Below are 14887 nucleotides of genomic sequence, written 5' to 3'. Positions count from 1 at the left end.
CATTACTGTGAATATCGCAGTTCATGACAGCCCTGTTTTTTGTTTAATCAAAGCTAGCAGTGTTATTTTGTGTCTTTGTCTTTTTAATGCTTTGAAGAGCTTTTTGTCTTTATTTCAATACTTTGAAATGTTTTAATAGATGTACTTGTACCTTGTACAGTTCTTTATAAAAAAGTAGAACAGATCTGTTCTGTTTTATAGAACTTAAGCTAATTAAAAACTAACCCAGAGGGTAAAGCAGTATTTTCAGAAGATACTTAATTTCAGCATTTGACTGCTGTAATTTGTGGCTGACCTCTAATGTAGATATCTGCATCTGTTCCATTTCGTCTTTGCTATTCTGAAAAACCCTAGTTTCCTTAACTAGCAAAAAAACTAATCTTGTCCTCAAAGTTGTGCTGGTTAAACCAGGAAGGTATTTTTTCAGTTCATGTAGTCAAAGCAGCGCAAAACAGAGGCAGAAACTTCTAATTCTTAGTTTTGTGTCTTTGAAGGTCCAACTACGTACGTATAAATGTGACTGAATTGAGTCAGTGTGACACTATGCTTTGTCTGAGGGGAACTCAATTTGGAGCAACTTTGATTATAGTTTAAAATAAGCAACATCAGCTTAATAATGGTCTGAATATCTGGAAGACAGCTTTTTATGCGTTAGGGTTTTTTTTTCCTTCTAAGTTTCCCTTCAAAACCATTAATTAAACTGTTCACACATGTTTTTATAACACTTAATGAAAACTGGTTAGACCAGATGCATTGGTTTTCTTCAGTCTCCCTTTTCCAAAAAGTGAACATTGTCCTTGTACCGCAAGTCTGAGTCCTGGCAGGATCACAGAGAGCATTGAATTAAAGTTTTTTAGTATGAAAGGTTAGAGTATCATGTGCAGGTTTTATTTATGAATAAAGGGTGAGGGTATGTTTGTGTAACAGGCAAGCAAGTCTCATAACTCATTCCAAAGAAAATCTTGTCTATAGTGTGGTAATTTAGGAGCTCATGTCTAGACTACTTTGAGAAATTGTAAACATGATGTCTTCAGAACAAGAGCATGGGAGTTTAAGAAAAAATGCTGCACTTTGTATGTTTAATATTTGACTGAATTCAAGGGAGATCAGGAGTATTTTGGCAATATCTGGTCTGCGTGACAGATGAATTCCTGAAAGTGCATATGTTGGTTTCTAGTAACATTTTCTTTCTTGAATACAGCATCTTTGGATTTGTGTGATTACGTGGTGTAAACTACATATTTGACAGTAATGGAAAATTTTTACTTTAAATAATGGTGCACAAGTTTATGTACATCTTCTCGTTAAATTGTTTGTAAGTGCTGGAGAATCAGCCAAATAGGATCAAACTAATATTTGACCTGAATAGCTTCTACTGTTGTGCAGAGCTGTTGATACACAACATTAAGAGTAGTAAGGATTTTTATTTTTTTTTTATTCTACTACACTTAATTTTGAACACTGTAATCTCAATCACTGTAAAACAGTTTCAAGATGCAGGTAAATACCATTTTTCTGTTTGCTGTGTGCAAAGTTTTGTGTTCTTTGGTGGTGGTTGAATGGTGTGCTTACTGGACCATTGGACTAGGTGGAATGTAGCTATAGTAGTATTTACATCATTTGAAGTCTCTGCCACTGGATTATTCTGATTGGTTTTATTTTGGGGTGGGAAGGGACTTCCAAGTTCAAAGACAGACATACTTAAGTTCAGACAAAATTACTGTTTCATACAGGTGATACCACATGAAGGGCAATTATGAATCCTAATGGTCTCCATTCATCAGTGTATTTGTAAGCATAGTCCAAATCTGGTGTCAGAAAGCCTTAACTGGATATTACAGCATACCAATGGAATTACAACAAACAGTATTATGCTATAGATTGTGCTCAATTTAAGTCAGTCCCTAAATTAATGCATGTATTTAATGTTTGCAAAGTTATCATTGTTCTAGGTATTAGATGTGCTTCAACAGATATGTGAGGAAGGTGTTGTATCTATATCCCGTGTGTAATTGAAATTACTTTATTAGTAGCTTTTTAGTAAATTAATTTTGTGACAGGTTTTAGAGAAAACCATTATCTTAGGGGTTAAGTAAAGATTAAAATGAATATTTGGGTAATAAACATGATTGAGCATAAAGGCTCTTATGTTTATATCCATTTATTCTTCCTAGGTTTTTATATTCTTTGTTGTTTTAGAGCAGTGTTGGTTTAGAGTCTTTCTGTATAATGTGGAACCTAGTACTTTCAATGTTGCTGTCAACACTGACGTGGCTGTTTCAGTTTTCTATTACACACTGATCTATTAAGACTTTGTCTTGCAAAAGTTGCAATATTTTAAGCTGCTAGATAGTAATGCTTATTAATCACTATTACTTATTAATTACTATTTCTGCTCTAATTGCTTCAGAATTTTTCAGACATTTGTTTGTCCCTCTTCTTTTTGAGGGAGAGGATGCAATTTGGATATGTCTGGACCAAGAGAATATCATTAATAGTTGGAAATGTATAATTGAAAAGAGAAGGTCTGCTTATATAGTACTGTCTTGAATTTTATGTTAATTTTTAAAAGACAAGCAATTATTCTGTGTTGTCACCAGAAAGAAGTTAAAGCCTATAAAGCTTCTAGTAGTTTCAGTCGTGGCGAACTCCAGCTTCACATTTGTGTTCTTTGCAGCATGGGAGAAGAACTGGCAGGACTGCATGCCATTTAAATTAAATTGTTATACATAGAAACTAGAGGGAAGAAGCTTGTCTTACCTGTTTGGGGAGTATCTGTCAGCATATTTAAATGAAAATTTATTTTGAAACTGTGTGTTTGTAATTATCAGCACATTCCTAAGTAGCATAACTAGTTTTTGATCAACTGGCAAAGGTATCTTCAAAACATGTAATAACATTTAATGCATTGTAAACTCTGCACCTTTTGATTTATTTGTGTTATTTTTATTTTTACAGGATTACAAAGCCATTGACGTTTGCTGACTGTGTTGGTGATGAGCTTCCTTTAGGATGGGAAACTGTTTACGATCAACAGATTGGAGTTTATTATATGGACCACATAAATCGTGAGTAGATATATGATTGTTTTGAGGAATACTAGCAAGCTGGTGTTTACTCTTGCCCCTAACTTTGCTTCCAATACCATTTGTATACCTTGTGCTACAGTGAGTAAATGTATGCAAATAATTTCTTGCAGAATATGTTTCCTTGTCTTTCATATGGGGGCATAATTGTAATTCCATTTGTAAAGAATTTTACAATGATTGAGCTTTAATGTATAAAAGTATTTTGGTTTGCTTGGTCAAACTGTGAAGTATTATTTATTTTGTTGTTGCTTTTTGTCATACATCAGAAAGATTTTTATATTTTAGTAATTAGAATTTTACATTTTGTTAAATTTGTTGTATTTCCTATTTTTCCAGTCATCCATAGTTCACTTTTCTAGATGGAAAACCAAAATACATTCTGTGAGAGGTGTGCTGGTTTTTAATCAGAAGCACTGTGAAATACAGTAATCTCATCCTTGCTTAAGCAATACATGTTTTATGTTTAAATATAGTACAAAATGCTATCAAAAAGACAACAGATGTCCCTTTTGGAAACTAATTTTGAACACTTTCCCCTTTGGACTATTGCTGAGCTTAGTATCACCACTGTGGCACACTGGCCAGTTCTGCTTTAAAAAAAATGTCTTATCTTTATAGCTTTGTACTGCTGCTGTTACTGTTGTGCTATCATTAAGCTTCTTATCGCCATTGAGTGAATGCTTTCGGTATTGTGGGAATTGGCAGTTGGTGGGGGACTAAGAAAAGAATAAAGTAGTTATATGGGCTGTCACAGCTATAGTAAATAGTATAATCAAAAGAACAAACATCAATACTATCTACTTGAGATCTAGTCAATTAAAAAATGAAAGTGTAGAAATAAGTTTGGGCTTCCAGCCATCATTGGAATTACTTGTATATTGTAGTTTCACAATTACGTGCTTAAAAAAACCCAAACAACAGAATAATAAATGTTCCCAAGGTATTGTTTGACCTATACAGGTACTTATTTGTTGTGAAATTTAACAAATCATTAAATGATAAACTTTAAACAGCTGTTAATACATTAAACACAAGGATAGATAGACAAGAAAACTCAAAGGCAATTAATACAGATTGTTGGGTAATTCATACAATAACTGTGTTAAAAAACTATTAGTTTAAGGATCGCTGTCATGGTAACTTCAGTAATACTGAAATTTGATAAAAACTGAGGATTACATTGGAGTATAGTAACCAAACCAACTCTTGCACCAAAGTATGTGTATGAATTCATATATTAATAAAAAAAAAGAATAAAAGAAGGTATTGCCAACTCTTTTTAACTTTTTTTTTTAAATTTGTAGCTGAGTTTAGAGTCCCTACAGAAAATGAGTAGCACATGAACTACTATTGTAATGCTGTACCTTAACAAAGCTATTGATAGGCCTCTGTGGTAGGAATAACAAAAAACATCACATGCAAAATGGGGCTTCCTTTTGCTTTTTGAATTTTGTTATTAGCAGCTTTACCACAGAATTCAAGTTTGAACTTACATAAGGGATATTAATCATTGTAGGCATGTCAGATCTAGCTTGCATTTTTTTCTATGCAATTGAGAGCAAAACCTGTAGATGAGAGTCTTTGCAAAGAGCAATTGAGTTCCCAAATGTTCAGTGGGCAGACAGAAAGAAAAGATAAATATTAATAGGTCTGGAAAAGTAAAGCTAATCATATTAGGTATGAAGTAAAGTTAATGTATGAACAGAGGGATAGAAACTTCATGGGGGCAGTGCTGAACTGAGTAAAAGGAATCATTCAACAATTAACAAGGTTGCAAAATTAGTCTCTTTCATGATAACTAATTACTTGCAGCCCACAGATATTATCCTAAATGGTAATTCAACTGTCACAGTAAAATGGGTTTGTCACCCTTAGGCTAGTACAGCACTTTCATATACCAGCAAGATTTATAATAAGAGGGAAGATAGAGTTGATATTATAGCTGGATAATTATTATTCAAAAATTAGTAGGATACTAGATCCAGTTTTTAAACTGTGGACAACAAAGGTACCAATCAAGACTGCATTAACTTCCTTTGTAGAAATGAGAACTAATGAGTAGACAATCACGTGCATCATGAGGTGGTGTCAGACAGGTGGCAGAGGTGGTGTAGGAGGTGGAGAAATATTTTTCTGAAATGAGTATGTCTAAGCCACTTGGAATGGCAGCTTCAGGAGAAAACATTTGAATTGCCTTTTGTGGCTGACTGGGTTAAATGCTTTATGCAGCATTGGAGTTCTGTGTTAATTGACAAAACAGTTAGAAGTGCTTTGGTGTCAAGAAATACAGTGAGAAAATGCAAGGGATAATTCAAAGAGAGTCTTTCTACTCTTACACTTACCAGGGACCTCTCATGCTTTGTGCACTCTCTGAAGATTTTTGCCCTTGCACCTTTTAAAAGAAAATAGCAATACATCTGATTTTTTTCCAAGGCTCTTGCTATGTTTGTTTACCCAGGAAGCAAAGAAAAAGTTTTCTAGGCAATAGTTTTCCATTTAAACTGGAAAAAAACCAAGAAACAGAAGAATCTTCTGTAAATCTCAATGGTGCTTCCAACCCTGATCTCCATCTTGTTCTGTAAATTCAGTACTTTGTTGACACCCTTACTAAGCTGCTGTTGGCTGTTATCCAACCATTGCTTAAAAACCTTGGCAGTTGCCAGCCACAGAATTCCTTTCCCTCCTCCTCAGAGTCTTGGGAGCCTTTGAAGTCTCCTCTAAGCGTTTGGGCATTCCCCAGTGAGGGAATAATATATTCTCTGCATTTGTCTGGAGCTGTTCTTGAGTCAGTATAGTGTTTTTTAAATTGGTTGTAAAGAAATGAAGTAAGTTAATTTTATCATACAATGTAGTTTTAGTCTTGTTATGTGGCAAACTTGTTTAGAAATCCAGGGCAAAGTTTCATAAACCAGAAAAAAACAGAGCTTCCCATGCACAAAAGAAGTTTTCTACCTCAGATGAATGCTGCTAGCTTTTCAGAAGGCTTCTGAAATAATTCTGTGAGAAATGCAGTGCCCTTAAGTACAGGATCTTAGGAGCTTAATGTGTAATAGAACATAACACCTTAGCCTGGGCTGTTTATTGAGATTAAGACTAATACACCATTCAAAGATAAAACCTGAATCCTAGTAAGCCTATCTGTTTTATAAATATTTACTGATTTCTCATAGTTTATATGGGGGTATAGCAGGTTTTGGAATATTAAAATTTGCACAGATTTCAGGAGTACTAATGGACAGATCAGGTAGCAGTGGCAATTGAAATGCCCTCAGTGAAGGGTGGGCAGCAGTCAGAACTCTGTTTTCTTCTGCTTGCCCTCCATGTAGAGAAGGATTTACGGAAACTCAACAAGCCAAAGCACATCCTGTCCTTGGCCGAGGAGCTTGTTTTGGGTCATTGGAGCCATCAGGGAATTAAAGGGGTCCCTTGGAAGTGGGGAGAAATTGCAGAACTCTAGGCACTATCTTTAATACTGTTTCAATGTGGAGAGTTGCAGGGAGAGAAAGGTACAGCTGTTAAGAGAAGATGTTATTTAGGAACCTAATCTGCAGATCTCTGGAAACCCTGCTTTTTAAAGAGCTTTCTGTTTTTGTTTATATACTTTTCAGATGGCTCTCAAATGATAGAGCTGTTAGCATCACCTTGACACCTCTATAGTTCTTAATCTGTTGGGCTCAATCTTCTACAGTTTTGTATTTCATCACTGGCACCAATACACTGAATTATGTACTCAGGATTAATGTAAAACATAATTGACTTTCATCTCTTGTAAGGAACCAAGTTTGAAAAAAATTGCTAGGTGCTTAGCTCCTGACTGTGCTGCAGGTTTTGCCACTACTTTGAGCACTGACATTGTGTCTGCAGCAGCTTGTTACTAGTAGAGCTTCAATCAGAAATTAACATTACATTTAAACACAAGGCTTTACATGGACATCTTCATGTAAAACATATTTGTTGACTCACAAAAACCCCCAAAATGAACCAATAATTTCAGGACTTTAATGTGTGTCATCATCAAATGTCTTTGCAACTGCAAAGAGATTGTTATGCAGTAATGGCCTTGAAAATCAATAGATATAGGAAAGTTTTTTTTTTAAATTTGTTTTTGGGTTTTGTTTAAATAAAAACTCTTCTAAACCCTGGCAATGAAAAACACCAGACTGCTGTTTCTTAAGAAAAAAAAGGAGAAGTGATTTAAAAGCTTTATGGATTCAAGACTAAGATGCTGATTTCTCTATTGAATTACCTTATTCTTAACTGTGCAGTGGTAGCCTTTGTCCTTTGAAGATGTTACACTTGCAAAGTTGTATGCAGTATCATAGGATAATTCCAGCTATTTATAGACTTGCGGGTTAAGCATTGAGATACCTTTCACTTTTCCTCATCATTCTGTTTTTAGGTAGTTCTTGGAGTTTTCAAGTTGGCTATGAGGGAAGGTTGGAGCCAAATTACTGTTTTCTTTGGGTTTGCACTGGTTTGTAAAGAAAAGAATAGCATTTAAATGCCTTTTATATTTGAAATAGCCTTTCCTGTTCTTTCACTCTGGATCTTTCCTTCGCATCCTGACTGGAGTGATTTTGGACACTGTAGTGTTGGTTGTGCTGGTTGAGAATAGACATTAACAAAAATAACTTGGACTTGGTGTCATACAATTTTATTGTAATGGTTTTACTTTTTTCTTCTTAGAGCTCACACAAATTGAGGACCCAAGGGAACAATGGAGAAGGGAGCAAGAACGCATGCTAAAGGAATATTTAATAGTTGCCCAGGAGGCACTCAATGCCAAGAAGGAGATTTACCAAATAAAGCAGCAGCGTTTTGAACTAGCCCAAGAAGAATATCAGCAATTGCACAAAATGTGTGAGGATGACAGCCGTTCCTATGCCAGCTGTGAGTTTACTATCTTTCCTTCATTTTACCCACCTGCCCTCACAAGATGTGGTGTAAGAAATAGTGTGAAGTATTTCCAACACCCGATTCTTCTCTGAATGAAGGTCCTGACTGCAGCAGTGAGGTGCTATGCTTTGACTCTGCAATTCAGTGTCTCCCAATTGGTCTATTACAACAAGAGATTTAACATTTAATAGGGATAAATGTTAACATTAAAAAGGGATGTAACATTAAACAGGCATATATCCCAGCTGGTGTTTCTACCCATCTTGGAGCCAGCTGTAGTGATGCTGCCTGCAAGGCAACAAAGAACGTTGCTGGACCAGCTGCCTACCTGCACTCCTTAACTCAAAGCTTGTTTTCCCCTTAACATGGGAGGGAGCCATCACCTTAGGGCAAACCTTCTGTGGATCCATAGCCTGTTTAGCAAATTTTATAAAGAGTTAGTGGCAAGCTGTTGTGTTCAGGAGTACCTCTGACTATGAACTAGGAAACAATATTTCATTAGTTCACCTCATTCTTAAGTGCCAGCCTGTGATACTTATGTTGGTGATACAGAGCTTTAATTTCCTGCCCTTTTCATTCTTCAAATGACTCTGGTAGCTTGGAGTAGATGATACACTTTTTCTGAATTCTGAAGATATTGCACCACTGTCATAGGTGTTGGCTGGTGCAGTAAGAAAAGGTGTCTTTGTCAAAGAGTCATCCAAACTAGTTCAGAGAAGTTGATATACCCAACAGCCACATGGAAATAGAGTGGAGTTTTACTGGGTTTGACTGGCGTTTTTCAATGGCTGTACAGTGTACAGCCATTTTAACTGCAGGTTTGCTGTTAAATGCCAAGGATTTAATAAGAATGGGAAGCTTTGCTTTAGCCTCTTCTGAAAATGTTCAAGAAATCTGACTGTGGAAGGGGACTTACAGCAGGTGTCTGGATAGAAGCATTTAGCTACTGATTCAGTGGTATTTATTAATCCAAGATAATTCATACATTGCCAAAATTCTGAAGAAAAGATGTTTTCTAGAGCTGAGGTGTCTCAGATGGTTTGGACCAACTACTCCATTACTATTGAACTGGAATTCTCATCTTTTTGTTCAGTTTATGTATATGTATTCTGTGATCCAGTTTGTGACATAACTGAACAGTTGTGACTACTCTTATTTCCCCTTCTCATGTTCAAGTTTTTGAAGAAGTAGCATGATATTTTCCTATTAAGAAAGTTCTTTTTTTTAAAAAAATAAACTATTGTTTAAAGTGTGTTTAACAACTATTGAAAGACTTGGAATAGAGTAAAAGATAGTGTTATGCCTATTTTTTGAGATGTATAAAATCTAAATCAACATTTATTACTTTCTTGGACCTTGGGCTTTTTGGTTTTTTAAAATTTGCAGTAGTTCTGTGGGATATTTTGTTGAATTACTTCAGCTCAGTATACAGAAAGAAGCTTTCATTGAAGATGAAAATATACTAGAAAAATATAACATCTTTCATATTTTTGAAGCTCTTAGAAAAATAAGGTATTTGAAACAGCAACAAAACATGACTGAAAATGACAAAATTGAGGGTTATCTATTATGAAAGCAAATGCTATGTCAATTTACTTATGTTTCTCAATCTTCTCATAATTGGGGTTTTGTAGGTATATCTAGAGTTGATAATGAAAATCCCTAAGACCAATAGCATAAAACCGTTTGCTTGTTTTCAAGTGGAAAAATACTACTTTTCTACAGATGTTTTAATATATTTTATATTGGTTTATGATCATATGCATCTGTTTTGAGAAAATGGGATTGGCTGATTACACAGATGATTTTTTAAATTATTTTTTAAAATATCCTTTTGGGGGGTAATCATGCTGTGAACTCAAGATTCCCAAAAGCTTCTTCTCCACTTGTTTTTCTGAATTTGTCTCCTCCACTACACTGTGAGATGCTTGCGTCTCCTTTTATTGTACAGAAATATCAGGCTTCTAATTCTAGTGCAATTACATTACTGAAGTTGGATGCTCATTTATCTTTGCCTCCACCACCACTTGTTTCAAGTTGCTGCACTAAAAGAACTAAAACTTCACAAAGAGTTTTCCTCCACTTTGCTTGTGGTTGCTGCCATTAAGTCAGTGTCGTGTGGTTATGAGTGGGAGGTGGTGTGAGCTCAGTGGTTGTGGGTTGGCAGGGTGATGCCCATGCAGCAGTTTTGTGACTCAGTTGTGATCAGCACCGTTTAAAAATAAAATAAAAAACACAGAAAATTCTGGATTTAGAGAATTAGTCCAGGCATGACTACTCATTTTGGCAAGTTCCTGCATGCTCGACATGACCTTGACATTGCAGTATTCTTTTGAGAGTCGAAGGGCCCAGTGCAGCCCCAGACACGGGTATGGGTTTCAGTGCAGAAGCCTTCAGCTCTGCAAAAGGATGGAAGGTCTGACAGCACAACCCCATTCATTCACATACCAGGCATTTTTCAGTGGGCCAGTGCTGCCTTGAATGGCTCACTCCATAAATCATGGTTGCTCTTACCCAGTCTATCCTCTAGGACCTTTACTTAACCTATGTAGGCTTTAGTTTGTAATGCCACAGCTTGACATCGTTGCCTGACTGTAGGTGCCCTGTGTTAAGAGCTCTCTTGCCAGGGTTGATTTGTATTACAGTTCCCTACACTGTTGCTTTAGAAGGCAGCTTCTCTCCCTAGCTGGTATAATTTTGTTCTGACAGTAATTTTTTTTAACTTTACTCCCTATTGTACTGTTAATTCAGTGTACCTAGGAAGTAACTAGTAATTGTTAATATTACACAAATTTCTTGCATCAGTAGATGCCATCATCCTATCATAGAAGCTCATTGTTTTTAGGAAATATGGGGTGCTGCTATATGTAATTTTTGTTGTTGTTCAGGACAAAGAAAAAAATTCCAGGTGGGCCAAATGGAAATCTTCAATTGTACTGCAGCACAGAGGATAATTTTAGAACCTAGTGACTTGTAAGAAAAAGAATTAATGTAATGGTTTATTATATAGTGCCACGTCTTAACAATTGTATTAAAGAAGGGGGAAAAAGTAAAATACTGTTTCCCATCTGTTTAGCATTCTCTGGATTTTCAGCTAATACCAAGTATGACCCATATCAGATTAAAGCAGAAATAGCCAGCCGTCGTGACAGGGTGAGTAATCTTTTTTTCATTTTGTAAAAATATGAAATAGGCATGGGGAAGGGAGGGAGGGTCTGTTTTTCTTTTACTTCAGCATGTTCTCTGATAGTTGCATGCATTTATAGAAATACAGTATTGAAAAGTGCTTTTTAATTCTAACCCATTGCTCCATTAAAACAGCTCTATATTGACTACATTTCGGTGACTTGAGAAATAATTCTTTCACCATCTTGCAAGTGCAAACACTTCTGTCACAGATGTCAGAGGCAAGCTCAGCAAGGTTTTCAGAAATTGCTTTCTCTCTGCGAACTGCCACAAGTAGTAAATGCTCTGCAGCCAGATTCTTTCAAACCCACTGTCTTCATACCATTTACCCATTTTCAGTGAGGTTCTGCTGGCCTGTAGGTTTAGCCACTTATTTGGAAATCTCTTCACAGTTCAGTAGACCTATTGGCCAAATAGAATTTTCCAGCTGATTGGCCAGAGCTCTTTTATGAGGAGAGGGAAGTTCAAGTATTCTGACAATGAGAGGCAGTTCTGTAACAAAAATGTTCCTTGTTTATATATTTTAAAAAAAAATAGAGTCATGGTTTTGATAAATAAGTATTTTAAAAAACACTTATCCTTGCAGGATAGTGTTCCATTTTTGTTATAGCGACCACTTTTCACATGAGCGCCTCTGAAAATAAATCCCGTTCACCACCCTTCAAAGGCATTTATTCTCTCTGTATATATTTATTACATGCTGACTAGTGTTTGCTTGTTTTGCATACTCTAAATGTCAGCATATTCTAAACAAGAAAACAAGCCTTATTTAACATTTGAAGAAAACAAACAAGGTTTTCACTTATGACTATTTTCTTCTCTTCCTCTTTAAAACAAAATGACCTACAATATGCATACAATAGTATGCTCAAGTGACTGTGTGAATAGGCATTGAGTTGTTTCAGGAAATAGAATGAAATAGGCACCATAAAGTTTTTGTGTACATGATATTAGTGTTGCATTTTCTCATTTTACCTTTGGTGAATGTTAAAGGAGCTGGTGAGGGTATAGGAGGGGGCTGGTGCCATGAATTTTGATGAAAGGGAGAGAACTGTGCAGGATGGTGGGACTTTTGACAGTCCTGGTTTGCATTCTGGTATTGGTGCAAAGCCCCTTGCTCTTGGAATAGAGCTGAAGAAAAAGATGATTTTTTTACTCTTTTTTTTCTTAATCTGTTTTTTAATGATTTTGTCATTTATTGATGTACATGTGAAAAGCAAGAGTGCTCTGGGTAAAGTCTAGAAAATACGCTCTTTGGTAGCTTAAGAAGAGCTTTTTTTCTTCCAGCCCTGCCCCTCCTGGGGCTCGCAGCTCAGTTTTAGCCTCACTACCACATACTGAAACAACCCTGTTCCCCTCATTTGTCTGCTGTCCCTTGCATTCCCCTCCTGCTATTGCCTTCAGTCATCTGTCAGCTTTGGAGGGCAAGAAGCTGTTTCTTTGCAGATCATTCTTGGCTCTTCCATGGTCTGCATAACCTATTCAGGTAACTGTTTCCATAAAACCACAATAATAGGTTTTTGGAGACGTCTTTGCTATGTCACTTGATTTGTGCTCATTAGTTGGATCAAGGTAATTGACAAGGGGTTGAGAGGGCAGGATGATATGAAAATAACTGTAGAAAGCTAGGCTGCCATTTCTGGGAGAGAGAACAGTTTTGCTGCCAGTAATTTTGTTTTCCTGGATTGAAAAATTAATAAATAGCATTTGAATGTTGCATATTTTTTAAAGTTGACTAAAGAATTGAAGACAGTTAAGAGGTATCTTTGCTACAAGGGGAGAAGAAAGTTTATATGAATTGAAACTTGTTAACTGTTAGCATAAGCAATTGATGAAATAGCTTCCTGATGGAATAGATGAGGAAATTGATATTTCAAAAGCTGAATGTTTTGGCTGCTGTTTGGTTGGGCCTTATGATATTTAAGAAAGTCTTCTGTTACTTTAAGGCAAAATTTTAAAGCAAAAAAAGAGAAGAGAAATTATTACTAAAGAACTATAGTTCTTTAAAGTAGCTTAAGATTTTGTATTTAAAAAACAATTATTTTTATCGTGTAAGTTACTGTTGCTTATTTTTACTTTTAATTACTTTATATTATTCAGCTTTCTAGGCTGAAACGAGAATTGGCGCAGATGAAGCAGGAGTTGCAATATAAAGAAAAAGGAGTGGAAACTCTGCAAGAGTAAGTTAAGAGTTTGTGGGAGGATCTTCTGTTGGGGTTGGTTTTTTTTTTATTTGCCTTCGAATAAATTTCATAGAAAAGTGTTGTCAAAAATAAAATGTTAAATGCTGTGCTTCAGACTTTTTGCTGTGATGGTGATGCAGGGTGAGAGCAATGTGAAAGGATGGAAGAAGAGTTAGAAAGAATTGGTTGGAGTTGTGATTTTGTAGGTTCACATACAATAATAGCTTTTCGGGCCATGTTCTTTAACTCTTTCTCAAGATGTTGCCAAACTGGAATAAGATTTTAAAAAATATTTCCTGAATACGTTTTGGAGATAACGACTGCCTGGAGCACAGCCCAAAGCAGCATGCTGTATTTTCCCTGTGGCAGTACCAAGGCTTTCTGGCTGGGCACATAGCTTTTCTTAGGGGAATTTCTGTGCACCACAACACTGCTTCTCCCTGTTATGGTCAGGCCATCTCATTCTGCACTGCAGGGCTGTTTTGTGTTTGTACTGTAAATCTAGTGCTCTGTGAGACCTTGGATTGTGTTGCATGTGTGCAAAATGTTTGCATGTAAATGTGACTCCTTGTCTCCTCCCACTAAGGAAAGGAAGCTCAGGGCAATTTGCCACTGCTCCCAGGGCTCTTGGGCAGCCCTGTTCTGTTTCCGGCATGCTCAGTGGTGTCAAAAGTTGTGAAATGTTGTGGTGACCCTCTCCCTGCCACTTTTCCTGCAGGCCATCTGATGGGAAGGGAACTGCGTGACTTCCATCTGTATGTTGCTTAGTCACCTACACACACAGCTCGTACATGGCATGCCCAGTGGGATAGGGAGAGAGGTTGCCAGGCCATGAAAAAGTTGTTATGGCTTCTCAATATCTTCAGCAAGACCAGTGGCTAGACCAAGAGCTGGAACAGCACTTGTATCCACCTTGGATATGTGGCAGTGCATTTAGAAACCTTGGCCTTTTTTCCAGCATGCATGTGAGCAAACTGCCTAATGCAGAAGCTTCCTGAAAGTGTTGGAACTGTTGCATGTCTAATGCATTTTGCAACATAAGTGCAGCAGCTGCAGAAATATTTTGAAGCTTTGGATTTATTGCATTGGCACTACAAAGCATGGGCTTTCACTTCAGGAATTCTGATGAAATTCCAGGGATCCTGGAGAACTTAGGGTACTTACTTTCCAATTTTAATTGGTACTACAATAACAAAACAAATTAAAGGAAGATTCTAATATTTAACTTTTAAAAAATGAGTAACCCATGCACTTAATATTTTTGTTTTCTTAATAACAAAATTTTCTGTTTTTTTTTTTTTTTTTAAACAAGGCTCTTTTGTTTTATAGTGCATTTAGAAAGTTTCATAGAAGAAAACTTGTTCAACTAAAATACCAAAATTCTTAATTGGCAGATACAATGTAATAATTTTCAGGCATAAATGTTTTTTTAGTGAAGCATTTAGAGATAGTCGGGGGAATTGGTAGTCCATGATATTAACTGAAAAATAGTAAAATAAAGCACTCAAAGTATTTGCAGTTTCAATATACTAG

The 14887-nt window shown here is 36.2% G+C and overlaps 1 protein-coding gene across 4 annotated transcripts in view; it reads left to right on the top strand.

Moving 5' to 3' along the window:
- WWC3 (WWC family member 3) overlaps positions 1–14887 on the top strand; it is a 97356-nt gene that overhangs the window by 33876 nt on the left and 48593 nt on the right. For all 4 annotated transcript variants that reach the window (XM_086880115.1, XM_086880114.1, XM_086880113.1 and 1 more), the window contains exons 2-5: positions 2959–3068; positions 7776–7979; positions 11062–11138; positions 13272–13351. In XM_086880115.1, the coding sequence (XP_086736241.1) occupies positions 2959–3068; positions 7776–7979; positions 11062–11138; positions 13272–13351 (471 nt within the window). The remainder of the gene's footprint in view (positions 1–2958; positions 3069–7775; positions 7980–11061; positions 11139–13271; positions 13352–14887) is intronic.

This window comes from Cyanistes caeruleus, chromosome 3 (assembly GCF_971803275.1).
Source record: "Cyanistes caeruleus chromosome 3, bCyaCae1.hap1.1, whole genome shotgun sequence".
Classification (NCBI taxonomy): domain Eukaryota; kingdom Metazoa; phylum Chordata; class Aves; order Passeriformes; family Paridae; genus Cyanistes; species Cyanistes caeruleus.
The sequence above is the reverse complement of the archived record's forward strand: the minus strand, read 5'-3'. Positions and strand labels throughout refer to the sequence as shown.